Genomic DNA, 19,039 nt, shown 5'->3' on the forward strand with positions numbered 1-19,039 from the left:
GAGACAACCAAAACAGCTAGAAAAAACATACATTAAATGGAGTAAACTATGAGATATTGAATGATGATAACAAATCATTCTAACCAGAAAAGTTCTCATGTTTTAAAATAACATACCTAAAAAAATTGACTAACACTTCAATCAACTTTCAATCCTTAAAGTACTCATAATATCCAGTGATAAAATTTAGTAAAAATAGATAACAACAACATAAAAACAAAAAAATATGGACATGCAAAGTTATTAACTCTCCGAGGATTTTCTAAAGAACACAAAATCTCATCCTTCTATGTGAAGTAATGACGTTGATGATGAACAAATTAGAGATTTGTAAGGATTTTTTTTATTGTACCTTCAACAATTTCAGTCGAGAAAACTTGCTTGAATACTCAATTAATGTTTTTTATTTAATATGTACTAACAAATACTTATAACAATAATATTGCAGAAACATAAACAATAAAATTTAAAGCATGTACTCAAAAATAACAATTAATAATATAAGCATAAATTAATGACTGCAAAAACATACTAGGATTTATAACAATAGAATGAAACAGAATGGAAAAAATATGCCAACTGAATGCATAGTCCCCTTAAGGAAATTATTCCCTCCTAGTACCCGAGATTTAAAGGAATAGATCCTCTTAAGAAAGAACGATTCTATTCACCAGCGTATTGATACAAAAAAAAGAGTTAGTGAGTCATTCAACAAGAGCAAAGTACACAATTATTTAATTTTCAAGAAGAAGAAGAATAAGTTCAAAATTTTCATTGTTTTAAAATGAGAGAAAATTTCTCTATTTATAGACAAAGGTAGTGTGAACAAATGTTTATTGTGTCTTATCGTAAAGGTCACAACCTTTGATAAAAGTCGCAGATTTTCATAAAAGTCGAAAACTTTGATAAAAGTCGCAACTCTTCACACGGGAATTTAACATCACAGAATTTATAAAATAATACTTAAAACCTATTAGTCATTAAAACTAAACACTATATTATCTTACATACAAGATTACGTAGCAACAAATATCACGCCCCGAGCCTACACCCTGGGCGGGACTGGTACTCGAAGACCATTGATGGCCCCAAGTGAACCCTTGGCCTGAATTACTTAACTCAGCGGAAGACTTAAACATAAGAAAATATAACTCATGCATAACTTAAGAAATAATAGTTTAGCTAAAATCGCAACTCAGTCTTTAAACAACATTTGAATGATGATGTAAAGACAACTGAACTACTAACTGTCTATGAAGCCTCTAAAACAAAGAGGGATGTCAGGACAGGACCCCCGATAATCCTAACATCTGAAAGACTAGAAAGCAAATAAAAGAGTCCCACGAAATGTAAGGAGGCTCACCAACAGACTCTGAATGCTCAAGCTGGATCAACGAGACGTTGAATGCTGATCCTGGTTACTTGTGTCTGCATCATAAGACGATGCAGGCCAACTGGCATCAGTACATTGAATGTACGAGCATGCGAGTTGGAGTGCTAAACAATACATAGGCTTGAAAAGATTCTGAAAGAAACACTTATCTTGGCTCTTTTCAACTCATGAATAACTTAACTCAGAATAAAGCAATGAACACATACAATATATGAAAAAGCTTTATAAAACAGTAAAAACAACTTAGTTCGTTAAAGGAAATGCAATAACAAACTCAACTTTACTCATATAATAAAATAATATAGTTTTTGTGGGAGATTCTCTAACCGACAACCACCACTATGAGTCTAAGTAGTGATACAACGTCTTGCCCACGCTGCCAGAACTGTCCTATACTTTGTCGTCATATAGAATGCTTAACTTAGTGAATCTACTAGCTTAACTTATGATCATCTAAAAAGTATGACCCATTAATACCCATGATGACTACATGGTTTATGGAGACTTGAGTTAATATGAACTCGCATCCCCATATCAGTGCTCAATACTACTCCCAAAATATACTTAGCTCATATGTTTTTAAAACAACTTCTTTCTTTGGTTTGAGAAAATTACTCAAAACTTAGCTGAAAAGCTTCTTGGAATCGATGTTCCCTTTTCTTGCTCAAATGTGAAAACATTTATAAACTCTTAGGGAATACTTAGTTCCCTTATAGCTTTCTTTGAGAAATGAACTCAACTCTTTAGTCTTAGCTTAACTTGAAACTTTTAGTCTTAAAACAAAGTTAAAACATTTGTAAAAGACCCTTGAAGACTTTGATGACTTCACTTGACTTGACTCTTAACTTTCCTTGAATTGAATTATGAATTCAAGGATTAATATGATTTGTGATAGGAAAGGTCTCTTGATGTTTAGAAATGATTTCGAATAGCTAAACTTGAGAAAAGTTACGAAAACACCGTCTTGGAACAAGTCCGCGACGCAGACATGCTCCTAAATAAATGCTCGCAAAATTAATTTTGAGACCGCGTCCTCTCCGCGACGCGGAGCAGATTTTTGTTCACAGGGGGAACAAGTCCGCGACGCGGACTTGTTTCATGAACCTTACTCGACTTTTTCCTTCTTCATTTTTCAGCCTCAATCCACTTAAATTCGATTATCTTCCTCAAATTCGTTTTAAATCCCGATGCCCAAGCATGTATACTCAAGAAACTAACTCAAAGCAGCCCTAAAATCAATGTAAGGATTTCATAAACTTCTCAATTCGTCCTAATTCTCTAACAACATTCGAATTCAAGAATATTTGTCAAGAACATCAATTTTCCAACTCTTCTAGGACGAATTTCACTGAATGAAACATGCTTGGCGCGTGGGTGAAAATACCCAACTCTATGCGAGACTCACATACCTTGTAGAGTCAATTCCTTGAAGAAATCCGAGATCAAACCCTTTCGAAATGATGAATCTTGCTTTTCCTCTTCTCTTTTCTCTTGCATTCTTTCTCCAAAAGCCCTAACTCTACTTCTCAAAAGCGTAAACTAAACCCAGTCAGTTTAGCCCCTAAAAAAATTACCAAAAATGAATTAATTAAGTTGGGTAAGGAAAAGACCAAATTACCCCTTAAAAATTCGGATTGGACTTTCCGTATTCCAACAGCTCAACTTCCATAGGGCATAACTCACTCATCCGAACTCGGAATTGCCCAAACTTGGCGGCGTTGGAAAGATTATTCCAAGGGATTTCCAACCATATCTAGAAATATACCTAAATCATTCTGAGCTAGAAGTTATGGTCATTTGAAGTTGACCAAAACTCACTTTTGCTAACTTAACTAAATTTCCAGATTTAAATTCTTCCCAAAAAAATTGACTATTTCCAAATTTAAGCTTCTTCCTAGTTATTTCAATTTGCGAGATGTTACAACAAACTTTAATAATATAAAGGAAAATGAAAATTATTACATCTTATCATTTATCCTTAATAATATAAGCATAAATTAATGACTGTAAAAATACATACCAGAATTTGTAACATAAGCAATGGTGTCAGTGAGCCACTCAACAGGAGCAAAGTACATAAATATTTATATTTAATTGTGAAGAAGAAGAAGAGGTTCAGAATTTTTGTTGTTTTAAAATGAGAGGAATTTCCTCTATTTATAGACAACAAATGGCAGTGTGAACAAATGTTAATTGTGCCTTATCGGAAAGGCTACAACTATTTGGAAAAGTTGCAACCCTTCGAAAAAGGTCATAACATTTCATAAAAGTCACAACTTTTCATTAAAGCAATTTTTCATAAAAGTCACAACTTTTTATAAAAGTCGCAATTCTTCATTGAAGTCGCAACTCTTCATTAAAGTCGCAACTTTTCATGAAATGGGAAGACTATTTTTGTAAATAAATAACTAAAAAGGGAATTCTTGTTTGTGGTGGCTCCACGTAGGCGGGCCTAAAGTTCTCTTTTATATATATACTAGTAAAGAAAGCCCGGGCACTGCCCGGGCCCAACATTAATAAAGTTATATTGTTACTCTCTCCGTTCCATTTGTCATTTGTCTTTTTAATTTCAATTTTAAATAGCAAATAAATGTAGCAATAAGATTGAGGGTAGAAATGAAGCATATCTTTCTAAATTTAAGTAAAAATAAACAGAGTAGAAGTAACATTAGGGTTATCGATAGGACGATTCATTTGGTTATTTTTTAAAAAATTATATCATTCAATTTTTCGGCTATTTTATAATGTATAACCAAAATTAAAATTTTAAAATCATCCCAATCCTAATTTATATGACACAAGCAGTACAAAAATTAGTCTTTTTTTTTGTTGTCTTGTAGATATTTGAAGTTATTATTTATTGTAAATTATAGTACTTTTTATTAAAGTTTTTAATAACATATGTTACTTTTTATGTTTGAGAGTTAAACCAACTTTGTTTTATATGTCTTTTAATTTTATATGTGTTTTGTCCTTTTCCATTTTCAAAAACTAACACTCTCTCCATTTTATTTTATATGTCATTTCTTTTTATAAATATATTAGTTATTCCCTCTTCTTATTGGAACATATGTTGACTTGTGGTGCTTGGTTATTCCCTCTTCTTATATAGTAGCTCATAAGTGAGCTAATATAGAAACTTATTTGTCATTTGTCTTTTTAATTTCAATTTTAAATAGCAAATAAATGTAGCGATAAGATTGAGGGTAGAAATGGAGCATATTTTTCTAAATTTAAGTAAAAATAAACAGAGTAGAAATAACATTAGGGTTATCGATAGGAAGATTCATTCGGTTATTTTTAAAAAAATTATATCATTCAATTTTTCGGCTATTTTATAATGTATAACCAAAATTAAAATTTTAAAATCATCCCAATCCTAATTAATGTGAGACAAGCAATACAATTTTTATTTTTTTTTGTTGTCTTGTAAATATTTGAAGTTATTATTTATTGTAAATTATAGTACTTTTTATTAAAGTTTTTAATAACATATGTTACTTTTTATGTTTGAGAGTTAAACCAACTTTTTTTTATATGTCTTTTAATTTTACATGTATTTTGTCCTTTTCCATTTTCAAAAACTAATACTCTCTCCATTTTATTTTATATGTCATTTCTTTTTATAAATATATTGGTTATTCCCTCTTCTTATTGGAACACATGTTGACTTGTGGTGCTTGGTTATTCCCTCTTCTTATATAGCAATATATATATATATATATATATGATATGATATGATTTATATTCCGTCATCTACAAATTTAATATATATACCAATATTTTAAACAATTTTCCACCATGGCTATTTAAAATGCAACAATGATGATGATGATGATCCAGTTTGGACTTTGGAACATGAATATAATTTTATATGTCCAAAAAGTTAGTGATCTGGGTATAATAGTTGCCTATTTTTTTATTTCAATTGAAGTTTTTGTTTTTTATGCCGTCAGATTTTGAAAATATTCATTTATATCATTTGTTAAAGACTTGGCTCATATATATCATCTGTTAAAAGTTTGTTTCATCTATGTCATTTTAGTTAACAAATAATGACATGAATGAGTTTTTTCTTAAATGAAAATGACATAAATAAGAAATTTTTTTAACAAATGACATAAATAAGCATTTTCTTAAAATTCAATGACATATTTGAGATTTTTCCCTTATTAAATGCAAAATTTGCTAAAAAAATGAAATTTAATTAAGGAAGAAAATTATGTAATTGAGAATCTTTTCTTTCTTTTGATTCACTACTACTTGAAATTGGTAATATACATATAATATTTTCCATCATATCTTTTTCTATAAGATCTGTGATATATTTGTTAAAGGAGAAGTTATTTTCTTTTTCATTATTTACTATTTCTGATATTTTTATTTTGGAAATATTTTTTCTTAGATTCACTTTGTATTAAGTCGTAATTTATTGGTTTTAACTAATTATTTTTGTACATATTCCAATTTTAGATTTGGTAAATGCATAATGGTGTATTATTTACTACTTTTGATATATATATAAGCACTTGTTGTATCTAGACAATATCTTCTTCTTCTTTTTTTGTCCTACACTTGTTCATGGACAATATCATCATTCTGATTTTTGTCAAAACAATTAAACAACTTTTTAGAAATCCCGTCATCTTGATCATCTTCTTTTCCACTCTCTTGATTGTTTTTTTTCCTTAACAATCACTCTCACCCAAACATCACTTCTACTGATTGATAGCTGAAGCAAATCGATCTTAGCAAAGCCTAGTGAATTTAATATTGAGTTCATCCACCCTGCTTCTAAGAGGTCTCTCGGTTCACTTTCCACTGAGTTGGTCCATGACTCTCTTGGTAGTTAGATAAAAAAAAATTTATTGGTTGCTCCATTAATATTCTAACTTGCAATGACTGGTTCTGAAAGAATACATTGTCAGTCATGTGTTTAGTACTACGCACAAGATCTCTCCATATTCAACCTTTTAATTTTTTCCACCTATAAGATATTGTCGTGTGACTCTGATAACTGTTTCCAAAATAATTGTCAGGAAAGTCAATATACCAATGTTATCCAACATAATAGGACTTGGCATTTCTCTGGCATGCTTACCAAGACCGACTCAAATCAACCTCCAAGCAAGTGACACACTTGCTTTAAGCCTAGCAATTTTTTAGGCCTCGAAAGTTATTATTTCATTTATATATTTTTTAATTTTCAGTATGTATGTGATTTTTAGAAATAAAAGTACTAATTGACTAAAGATGCACGTATAATGCACATAATGAACATGATATGCACATACAACGCACACAAAAACTAGTTTGATTGAATATATCATGTTTGATTGTTTGGAGAAGAATAAGAACAAGGATATAGTAATTGATAAATTAAGTAATTTAATAATTAAAAATGTTACCTTAGACCATATGTTGCAACATGTAAGTCATATGCTTCAAAATTAAGCTTATGGACCAACACATTAAGCAATATGTTGAGATTTTTGTCACTTCTGTGAGCATATGGACCAACAGAATATACATATGTTGCCACAGATATCAAACAACTATATAATAGGGAAAAATAATAGAACTGATGGAATAGAAAAAAAATAACAAAACAACAGAATATAGGGTATACATAGATGAATATTCCAAGAAAAACAAACAAACTTCATCGTCAAAAATTTAACTACATCTAAATCCAATTCTACAAAGTTTAACTACATAACATAACTGATGGAATATGTTCATTGTTCAACAAAATGTGTATGACGCAAAAATTTAACTACATAATCTAGTTCTAAATCACAGCTACATAATTCACAACGAATATCATCTTCATCGTCAATGCCCTTGGGCTAGCCTTTCTTGCGAAGGTTTTGCTCATGATGAACAGTGCAACAAATGGGTCTTTGTCAGTCTAAATTCTTTTGATTGATTTTTCCTTAGCAATTAAACAATTAAACCTGACCATCTTCTCGTTCACTCTCTTGATTGTTTTTTCCTTAGCAATCACCCTCACCCAAACCTCACTTTTACCGAAAGCGGAAGAAAAGTTTGGTGGATTTAGTATTGAGCTGATCCACCCTACTTCTAATAGTTTTATTGCTTCCCTTTCCACTGAGTTGGTTCTGGATCTTATTGGCAGTTACCTAATAAATTTTTCAGTTGAACCTCACCAAAGTTTCAACTCGCTATGTCTGAATCTGGAAGTTACATCAATGGGATATCATGCGAGCCATGTGTCCAGTGCTACTCCCAACATCTCCCTATATTTAACTCTTTAAACTCCTCTACCTATAAGGATGTGCACTGCCTTGTGACTCTCCTAAATGCTTGCAAATAAATGTCAAGGAAGCCAATGTACCTATGTCATGAGTTATTTTGATCAAAGTTACTCGTATGGTGATTTAGCTATGGAAATGTATACTTTCTACTCTTCACATGGAGTTCAGGAAATTTCTTTTTTCAGATATTTTCTTTGAATGTACTCATAGATTCAAATTTGATGATACTAACCAAATAATAAACGACATAATGGGCCTTGGCGTTTCTCCAATATCCTTCGTTTCACGAATTAGTCCTACATTTGGAAAACAATTTCTTCTATTGCTTTGTGCCTTTGGCACATTAAGATTGCTCAAGCACACTCACATTTGGTGAAAATGCTTAGGGAAGTATTGGGAACTATTCACCCCTATTAGATTGATTAGTCGCAATCTTTCTACCTCTTAAATCTCATAGGGATATCAATTGGTGGTAACATATTCAATTTTTTTTGTAATTCTCCAACTATTTCTCAAGAGGGAAAGATGAATTTATGTATGACATCGTTCATTTTTATAAACTATCGTCATTCTCTCAAATTCGACTTAATTAATATCTCGCATATATAGCATCCTCCTATATATATAAGCACACTTTGTTATGATTATATCCTTGTTCTTATTCTTATCCAAACATTGCTAACCCGTGATGATTGAGAAGAAGTTGGATGGTTGCTCCGAATAATAGGTGTCGGAGGAGTTTGGTCCTTCCCAAAAAGTTGAATAAGAATAGTGATACGTACACTTGCTTTAGGCCTAGCAATTTTTTAGGGCTCGAAAGTTATTATTTCATTTATTTCATTTTTAATTTTCAGTATATATGTGATTTTTAGAAATAAAATTATTAGTTGACTAAAGATGCACGTGTAATGCACATAATGCACATGATATGCACGTACAACGCACACAAAAACTAGTTTGATTGAATATATCATGTTTAATTGTTTGGAGAAAAATAAGAACAAGGATATAGTGCTTAGCTTTGTGAATATATCCTCCTTTTATATATGTGATTTTTAGAAATAAAATTATTAATTGACTAAAGATGCATGTGTAATGCACATAATGCGCATGATATGCACATACAACGCACAAAAAAACTAGTTTGATTGAATGTAACATGTTTAATTGTTTGGAGAAGAATAAAAACAAGGATATAGTGCTTAGCTTTGTGAATATATCCTCCACACATATATATATATATATATATATATAAACTCTTTGTTTTGATTAAATCCTTTTTCTTATTCATAAAGCTAAGCATTATATCCTTAGTTTTATTCTTATTCTTCTCCAAACAATTAAACATGACCATCTTCTCGTTCACTCTCTTGATTGTTTTTTCCTTAGCAATCACCCTCACCCAAATCTCACTTTTATTGAAAGCGAAGAAAAGTCTTGTGGATTTAGTATTGAGGTTATTGACCCTACTTCTAAGAATTCTATTGCTTCCCTTTCCCCTGAGTTGGTTTTTGGATCTTCTTGGCAGCTACTTAATAAATTTTTCAGTTGGAGCTCCACCAAAGTTTCAACTCGCTCTGTCTAATTCTAGAAGTTACATCAACGACATACAATACGAGTCATGTGTCCAGTGCTATTCCCAACATCTCCCTATATTTAACTCTTTAAACTCATCTACCTATAAGGCACTTCCTTGTGACTCTCCTAAATGCTTGCAAAATAAATGTTAGGGAAGCCAATGTACCTATGTCATGAGTTCTTTTGATCAAAGTTACCTGTATGGTGATTTAGATATGAAAATGTATACTTTCTACTCTTCACAAGGAGTTCAGGAAATTTAAAAATTTCTTTTTCGTATATTTGCTTTGGATGTACTCATAGATTCAAATTTGACAATACTAACCAACTGATAAACGACATTGTGGGCCTTCACATTTCTCCGATATCCTTAGTTTCGCAAATTAGTCCTACCTTTGGAAAAAAAATCGTCTATTGCTTTGTGCCTTTGGCACAATAAGATGTCTCAAGCATACTCACATTTGGTGAAAATGCTTGGGGGATTGAGAACTATTAACCCATATTAGTTCGATTAGACGCAATCTTGCTACCTCTTAGCCCTGCATGGGGATATTGGTTGGTGGTAAAATATTCAACTTTTTTTTTGTAATTCTCCAACTATTTCTCGAGAGGGAAAGACAAATTTATGTATGATGCAGTTCATTTTTATAAATTATCAATAAATCATTTACTCAAAGTTGACTTAATTAATGTCTGACATATATATCCTCCTCCTATATATATTTTTAATACACTTTGTTTTGATTATATCCTTATTCTTATTCACAATAGTAAGCATCATATCCTTGTTCTTATTCTTATCCAAAGAATTAAACATGTCCATCTTTTTTCTCACTCTTCTAGTTGCTTTTTCCTTAGCAATCACTTTCACCCAAACCTCATTTTTACCGGAAGCTGAAGCAAAGTCGATCTTAGTAAAGCCTTATAGATTTAACATTTAGCTAATCCATCCTACTTCTAAGAGGTCTCATGCTTCACTTTCCACTGGTTGGTACTCTCTTGATAATTACTTGATAAATTTTTATGTTGGCTACCCCCACCAAAGTTTCAACTCGCAGTGACTGATTTTAAAAATCATATTAACGGGATATAATGTCAGTCATGTGTATAATGCTACTCACAATATCTCTTTATATTCAGTTCTTTAAATTCTTCCACCTAAAAGACATTGTCTTGTGACTCTTCTAAATGCTTCTAGAATAACTGTCAGGAAGCCAATGTACCAAGGTTATCCAGAATAATAGGTTTGAAGTTTCTTTGAGGTAGTATATATGTAGCTTTTATAATAAAGTTGTTAGTTGACAAAAAAAAATGCATGTGTAATACACATAATGCACATGAGATACACGTATGACGCGCCCAAAAACTAGTTTTATTGAATATTCTTAAAACTCTTTATTAATGTTTGACTTTAAGTCACCAATTAATTTCATTCAATACATATGTTATTTTTTAAGATAAAAATTATTGAAAAGGGATGCACATGTGACATGCATAGGGTTTGACTTTAAGCAATCAATTTCATTGAAATTCATCTAGTCAAATCTTTCGCAAACTAATCCTGCGTTTGGACGAAAGTTCTCCTTATAGGCACAATAGATGTCCTAAGCGCACTCACCTTTCGTGAAAAAGCTTGGAGGAGTACTGGGGCACTATTCACCCCTATGACTGTAAAACCATCAGATCATGTTGATTACTTCAACAGAAAAAATTATAATTAGTGTTTAAGCTTATTTTTTATATCTTTTAAGACAAATTAATTTTTGTAATGGAGTCATATTTTAGATAAAAGTTGTATTCTTATTTTGAAAGGGATATATATATAATATTCTATTAATACATCGTTTAATTGGATTCCAATCGACTTAAGAGTAGTGTGCTTTCCTATTTTTGATGCACGTTCTAGGATATAATTTCCTCAATTCTGGGTACATAAAGATGTTGAAGTTTACTCTATTATCTTGAAAGAGGATAATAAAGCTTGAGATTTGTTATTTATCAAAGAGAGTTATTTCATATTCTATTATTAATCACTTATGAAATTCAGATTTTTGATGAATATATGAACTTGAGACATATTTGCACTGAATGGGATCTGAGATTGAATGGTTAAGATTTCAGCGTGCAATTTTTTATTTTTTATTTTATAATTCTTAATAAATTTAAAAATGTATAATCGATGTTATGACTCTTTTTAGAATGCTAATTTATTCCCTAAAAAGCTTACACATCATTTTTTAAAACTTTATGTACACATGATCTCTTTCTCTTTGCTCTAGCACCTACTCTCTCTCTCTTTCTCTAATTTATTAGCTATTTAAATTTTTTCTTCTTGAATTGGTAAGATTTCAAAACTTTTTACAAGTACACTATATTTTAATTTGTAGATTCACAATATTTTTGGATAAACGAAAACTCCACATTCACAGTAGTCAGTAGGAGGAGTAAATATTTTTCATTCAATTTTACCCAAAGGTATTTTTTTATTTATATTTCTAGATTATTTTTTTTAAAAAAAGATCTATGATGTTTCGTTTTAAAAAAAAAAATTATTGATATAAATTTTGTTTGTAGTCTAATAGTTCAAATGTTTTTATCATACTTAAAAAATATTTATTTATTCAAATATTGTAATTTTTATCAAATTATTATATTTTTTTATTTAAATTAAAAATCTCCAATATTTTATTTATATAATACCTAATTATAATTTCCATTTTGAATTGCATATTTATTGTGCTTTTCATATTGATAAACTATACACATTAAAATATTAAAAACATTTTCTTAAAAAAAACAACAATATTAGGGGTAGCAAAAAAGTGAATGGGGATGGAGTTACAAGGCGTGGAATAGTGTTCATATTAGAGATATCATATAAGTTAAGACGGATATTATTTTGAAGGCAAAAACTGCCAACAATTTTCTCTCTTTAGTTAGTTTTTTCAATTTATATATGTGGAAACAGAACTCCACTTGTCCTTGTATTTTGGCGTGTGTAATTTTAGTCATGCGATATAAAATCATAATATGAAATCATGAGATGGAATTGAAATTTTTATTTGGACACGCGATTTGAAATTTTGTGTTGTATATTTTCTCATAAACATAAAAATCACACAAGCTGTAAAACTATTAAAATAATTCAAATTATTTATTCAATCTTACGAATTAACAAAAATTTATAAAATCGCATAATAAATTATTACAAAATCATTGTGGTGAGTCTTGTTCAATCAATATAGATGAAAAAATATATTTTAGTTAAACATTAGAGTAGTAGTAATAAATTTGATAAAAAAATAATGAATTTGATCTATATAAATGATAAAGTGGGAATGGATTTAAAGTAATAATAAATTTTATGTTGGTGAAAATAATAAATTTTAAAAAGTAGTGATATAATTATAAATTTTATTTACATATGAAATAAATGACTAATAGATATAAATGTGGGGTTGTTTTAACAAAATATAAACTTGTAGGTCAATTTTTGTATTTAAAAAATCTCAAATCATGATATGAAATTCCCAAATCATGATTTTTGAAGAATATGAGATGAAATCAGCGTAAAATCTCATGTCCAACTATTGAGTTCATCTCATAATTTTATATCGTGATATGATACCGCATTATCAAACGTACTTAGTTTGATGTAATTTTGAACCACCAAAAAAAAAGTTTGGTGTAATTCAAATTTATAGGGATGAAATGTACTAGTCAATTTTTACGGCCCGCAAAATCTCAATTTTTAGAGCTATCAAATCTTTTGTATTTATTACATTAGAAATCTATGACAAAAGGAAGAAAAATAACTTCCTAAAATCATGATATGAACCTACAAAATCTAAATGAAAATAACAAAGCGCCACTTTACATCCTATATACCAAACACACATATTGAATGCACAATATAAACTAACTCCTCCTATCCACAGAGAAATCCAAGAGAAGCAAAAAAATGGAAGTTGCTAATGTTCTTCACATGACTGAAGGAATTGGAGACTGTAGCTATGCAAAAAATTCTCTGTTTCAGGTATCATCACACAACTTTTTTAATTTTCGTAAATCAAATGAATCGCAGTAGAATTAAAAAAAATAATTCAAATTTTGATAATTTACCTTTGAATTATATATATATGTCCAGCAAAAGGTGATCCTCATGACAAAGTCAATAACAGACGAAGCTATATCTGCTTTGTACCGCAGCCTTTCAACAGGAGAAACCATATGTATTGCGGAGTTAGGTTGTTCCTCTGGACCTAACACTTTCTTGCCAGTTTCCCAACTCATTCAAACTATTCGAGAAGAATGTACAAGCAATGGCCAACAATTACCCGAATTTCATGTTTTCTTGAATGATCTTCCGGGCAATGATTTTAATACCATTTTTCGATTGTTGCCAACATTCCACGAAGATTTGAAAAAACAGAACATGAGATCAGGAGATGGATTATTATTTGATCCTCCAAATTGCTTTGTTGCAGGAGTTGCTGGTTCATTCTATACTAGACTTTTTCCTTCCAAAAAACTACATTTTGTCCACTCTTCTTACAGTCTTCACTGGCTTTCTCAGGTATGCTTACGGGACAAAATCAAACTCAACTTGGTTAAGTTTGGGTTGGTTATTGACCCGCCCATTTCAATCCAACCCATTAAAAATGGGTTGATATGTAACCCGAATTGGCATATGACAAATCTTGTCAAAATATTTCTAAAAAACTTTTTTTTTTTCAATTGGATATGTTATATATAGTTATAATAAAAATAACAATTTTATTAGGTACTAAAATAGTTTAAAAGAACAAATAAAACAATTAAGATTAGTAAAAATTGGATTGAGTTGGGTCTTGACCCTTTTATATAACCCGTTACCTAACCCATTTTGACCCAAGCAAATTTGGGTTGGGTTGGGTTGGGTCTTGACCTAATTATTGTATTAACCTATTATAACTCGCAAAAATTTAACCCAACCCACCCAATTGACACACCTAGGTATGTTTCATGCACACACATGTATAGATTTTTAATTACATTATATATATATATATATCAAGCACTAAATGCATTTTTATTTATCGAGCTCACTCCTCAGATTCCACTTGTGAAATTAGACTGATGTTAGGTATTTATATATATGTTGTTATCGTATTTAATTTAGAAAGAAAATGATATAATACTTATTTCAGGTAGCTGACTTTAGCTAGGTACGTTTTGGATGATATATAGGTGCCTGATGGAATTGAGAATAACAAAGGAACTATTTATGCAGCAAGTACAAGCCCATCAAGCGTCCTCAAAGCATATTCCAAGCAATATGAAAGAGATTTTGCTACTTTTCTCAAGTATCGCTCGGAAGAATTGGTGGAAGGTGGGCGTATGGTATTAACCATGCCTGGTAGAGAAAATGAGCATCACTTAAGCAATGTGTGTCGCTTTATGTTGGAGCCTTTGGCCATCGCGCTCAAAGACTTGGTTACAGAGGTACGTAAAACCAAATTATAAGTACTCATGTTGAAATTTGAACATATGTCATGACATTTCTACGACTATAAATTAAATACAGGGATTGATAGAAGAAGAGAAAGTGAATTCATTCAACTTTCCGTTGTACTGTCCATCTCCTGCAGAAATTAAGTATATAGTTGAGAAGGAGGGATCTTTCACCATTGATCTGTTGAAAACTTTAGAACATCAAATGGATTTTAGTTGTGAAGGTTACAATGAGGCACAGAGTGTAAGAGTTGTTGGTCAACCTTTACTTGTTAGGCATTTTGGTGATGATGATAAATTGATGGATGTTGTGTTTAATAAGTGTAGTGACATTTATGCCAATATTATGGCCAATGAGAAGAATATTTTCACAAATGTCATAGTATCTTTGATTAAAAGGAACGACTAGTGTAATACCCTTAGCCCTATTTATATATATATATGTTTGTACTTTTTAAGTTTTAATAATCACTTTTCATGTAATAATACTCCTATATTTTATAAGAGATCAATGATAATTAATGAAGTATTTGTGCACTGAGGTTTTTTTCTTTTGTTTTCGAGTGTTGTGTAAGGGTCAATTTCCTCTTCTTCGTATTTAGGAAGCATAGTATATATCTTATTCTTTATTTTTTTATCATCATGTTGCTTCATTTGCTCTATGTATTATGTAATATATTGTGATGTTGTTAGTTTTCTTTCGAACCATGTTTTGATTACATTTTTTGAGTCTATTAAAAATAACTTTTCTATCTCACACGATAAGAATAATGTATGCATACATCATATATCCTCTTTAAACACTACTTATAGAATTACACTGAGTATGTTATTATTCTTTTGATATCAACATTTCTGTTCTCTTAGTATTTTGAGCTTCTTTCTCCTTTCTTATTTTTTGTATCTCAAAAACCAACTTATTCTAGCATATAGTATATGAAAGTTGCTTATATATATCCTTACCGTTGTACAAATGGTTCATATATACCCCTAACGTTACAAAAGTCACTCACATATACCCTTCATCTTTTAAAAAAAAAAAACAAATCATGTAGGGGTATATATGATCCTTCTAGCAAAGTTCAAAGTATACTTTAATCATTTTCATACATAAATTATTTTTTGACTTCTTTGATTATCATTATTTGAGTTTCTTATTCTTATTTCCCCCCATTATTTAGTGTAAAGAAAACAAATTCAAACTAATTTTTTGTGATTATATTATAATTTAAAACTATTTTTTGGTGGCTACATTGTATTTTAGTTTTTGTATTTGTAAAAAAAAATTGGGACATCTATGATAAATTTTACAAGAAATTTAGTGAACATAAATAAATTTGACCATCAAAATAATAAATCATTGAAACAAAAAAGTGAAAGAAAAAAATAAGTATGAGGGGATCAAATATATATACCCCCATATGGAATTATATTTTTTCAAAGAAAATTAATTTAAAATTAATTTTTTTCTTCCGTTAGAGGAAAAGAGTATATGTGAGTCATTTGTATAACCGTATGAGCAGTGGCGGAGCTAGAATTTTTAACAAGGGGTTTCAAAATCTGAAGAAGTAAACACACGAACTTGCCGAAGGGGGTTCGACATATACAATATATACATAAAAATAGTTTTAACCATGTATAAATAATAATATTTTCCGCCGAAGGAGATTTGGATGAACCCCTTAATAATATGCTGGCTCCTCCCTTGCATAAGAGTATATATGAGCCACTTTCATATCGAGAAATATATCAACTTTAAATAGCAAAGTTAAGGAGTATATCAAACTATTTCCCCTTAGTATATTAACATAATATCATAAAAAAAAATGGTTTATTTCTTCAAAAAAAAAATACTACTACTCAGTGAAAACCACATATAGTATATCATATATAGACAAGATACATCATTATATTGACAAAGTACATCATGTGTCATATGCATTCCTTCAAAAAAACAATACTCAATTTTCTATGATATCTCACATGGTATATATCGTATACACATATGGTCTTCATTCATAAAATGATTGTCCAGTCATCTATAATATCCACATGATATATATCATATACATCATTATATTGACAAAATATCATAGAAGATTAATTTGTAGTTATGATCATGTTGACCTCATGCGCGGAAAAAGAAGGCATGAGCAGGCCTAGTAATTACTTTGGGCCGAGTGTGTGTTTGCTAAATTAATCAAGAATCAATGAGTGAGTCAATTAATGTAATTAATTTGCTTATATGAAGTAGTATGTTTGTGTACTTTTCCCTTTTGGGGGAGTAATTACCCAAGTTATTGTTGTTGACTTGTTGTTACTCATCTGTTAAATAATATTTATTCATTATTAACTTTGCACACTTCTTAAGAAATTATAAATAGAGGAGTAATTTTACTATATCACCTTTTGAATAAAATAAATACAATGTCTTAAAAAAATACTCCCTTTGTCCCCTTTTACTTGTCAAATTTTGACTTGACACACTTATTAAGAAAATATTGATTGATATAGTGAGTTTATCATTTTATCCCTATTTATTGATAGGATTTCAAATATCTTTACTTACTACATTATTCAAAGAGATTAATAAATTGAGGGTATAATAGGTAAAAAAAAAAAAAATTGTCCTTAAAAATCGAGGGAGTATGATTTATGTGTGTATTTGGAAATTGCAGAGTCCAATAACATACTTTTAGATAGATATAATCATATAAATATCGAACATTCCACATGATGAATACATATAAACCTTGCTACAATTTGGCACAAATTTGGGGTTTAAAAGAAACAGTCTTGTTGTCAAGATCATAGGCAACAAAGAAATTTGTTTGTGCTATATTCCCAAATATAGGCAAATGTTTTGCTGGAGCAAAAGCAAGGCAAATAACGTCATTTCCGATATTAACAAAATTATTTAACGCCTCCAACTCCAACTTTGCATTTTGAAATTCAAATATCACTGGTGGAATATCTGAAACACGCAATCCTTGATAGCACAATTGCAAGAATCGTGTTGTGTTGCTTCTTAGAGGCTTCAATTTTATTTCGCGCTTCATTATCGTCTCCATCTCTGAATACATATGTGTTGGTAAAAAAGTAAATGTAGTTCCCGAATCTATAGCAATCTTCCCTCCCTTGTGAACTTTTTTTGATGTGTTATGAAATCGAATTGTTGTATTCCCAATGGTAATTCCTAATAACTTTAGGAAATAATAAACTTTTGGGGGTTTTAAAAATAATGGGGTTGTAACCATATGTTTAGTTGAAGAAATTAAAGCTTCATTTTCACCAAAATTCAATCTGCTTGACACATTTAATTGGAAAAATGGGACTAAACAATATGAAAATTTATGCCCAAATTTAGATTTAATTTGGGACACAAGTGAATAAGGTGAAGCACCAAGACCAATAATTCCAGCTGGTTCAACATCAAGTGTAGTGATATCATTCATCCATCCACAACCAAAAGTTATGTTGGACATAGACAATCTGATTGGACGACTAATATTTGTTGCATCATCAAATGTGAATGTCTCACTTGCTAGATCACCATAACTGTACGATTCATCATTATATCGAGCAGAATATAAACATGTATTTTTCCTCGTATAACAAGAGCCTCCTGGAAGACTCATGCATTCAGTAGAGTCACAAGAAATTGGTCTATACGTAGACGAATTTTGTGGATTAAAAATTGGAGTTTGTTGTTCGTAGCAATGGACACAAGGTTCACATTGTATCCATATAAGATCACTACCGGTGTCAACAGCAACTAGTTTGGCACTTGGTTTAGTGCCAATTGAAATTTTTGTGAGATATACTCCGTGTATATCAGGAATTATAGAAGTTGATAATTTAGACCATAAAAAACTTGCCCGATTGATGGAATGTTGTAACGCGTTGTACATTAGTTGCCTTTGATTTAAGGCAGGGTTATAGAATGGCGATTTTGGTGAATCGCGATGAATGAGTTCAATGCTAAAACCATCATTTTTGGATTGCGCAAAATAAGAGAGACTTGCAAGATAGAGTAAGATGAAATAATGGAGTTTCATGATTATTATTTTTTCTGAGATGGAGTTTCAAAAATCTCACACAGGTTTAATTTATATATAAAAAAGAAAGTGTAGATACAAATTTATGACTTGTTAATTGTGGTCTAGTCCAACATTAATTAAATTTTCCTTCATAGTTAATTTTACAGTTTTTATGTTGACTCGTCTTAGTGTCAATTATTGCATGGATTAGTTCATATTGAAAATGTATCTAATTCAGATTACACAAATCAATGAAA

The 19,039-nt window shown here is 30.3% G+C and overlaps 2 protein-coding genes across 2 annotated transcripts; one reads left to right on the forward strand and one right to left on the reverse strand.

The window, feature by feature from the left end:
• Nucleotides 1-13,210: 13,210 nt before the first annotated feature.
• Nucleotides 13,211-15,151, forward strand: LOC125833552 (S-adenosyl-L-methionine:benzoic acid/salicylic acid carboxyl methyltransferase 2-like). The gene is made up of 4 exons (XM_049512715.1): nucleotides 13,211-13,285; nucleotides 13,397-13,825; nucleotides 14,479-14,733; nucleotides 14,816-15,151. Exons 1-4 carry the CDS (start codon nucleotides 13,211-13,213, stop codon nucleotides 15,149-15,151), a joined length of 1,095 nt encoding a protein of 364 aa, XP_049368672.1.
• Nucleotides 15,152-17,498: 2,347 nt separating this feature from the next.
• LOC125833705 (aspartic proteinase CDR1-like) lies at nucleotides 17,499-18,800 on the reverse strand. The gene has a single exon (XM_049512876.1). The coding sequence runs from the start codon at nucleotides 18,798-18,800 to the stop codon at nucleotides 17,499-17,501; it is 1,302 nt and encodes a 433-aa protein (XP_049368833.1).
• Nucleotides 18,801-19,039: the final 239 nt, after the last annotated feature.

Source organism: Solanum verrucosum, unplaced genomic scaffold (genome assembly GCF_900185275.1).
Source record: "Solanum verrucosum unplaced genomic scaffold, falcon-dt-bn FXZP01000307.1, whole genome shotgun sequence".
Classification (NCBI taxonomy): Eukaryota; Viridiplantae; Streptophyta; class Magnoliopsida; order Solanales; family Solanaceae; genus Solanum; species Solanum verrucosum.

What these genes read in the sequence shown, in the direction of transcription:
- LOC125833552 (XM_049512715.1), top strand. Translation starts at nt 13,211, where the DNA reads ATGGAAGTTGCTAATGTTCTTCACATGACTGAAGGAATTGGAGACTGT. An exon ending in CAAAAAATTCTCTGTTTCAG is followed by an intron (nt 13,286 to 13,396) that starts GTATCATCACAC and finishes ATATATGTCCAG; the next exon opens with CAAAAGGTGATCCTCATGAC. An exon ending in GTCTTCACTGGCTTTCTCAG is followed by an intron (nt 13,826 to 14,478) that starts GTATGCTTACGG and finishes GATGATATATAG; the next exon opens with GTGCCTGATGGAATTGAGAA.
- LOC125833705 (XM_049512876.1), bottom strand. Translation starts at nt 18,800, where the DNA reads ATGAAACTCCATTATTTCATCTTACTCTATCTTGCAAGTCTCTCTTAT.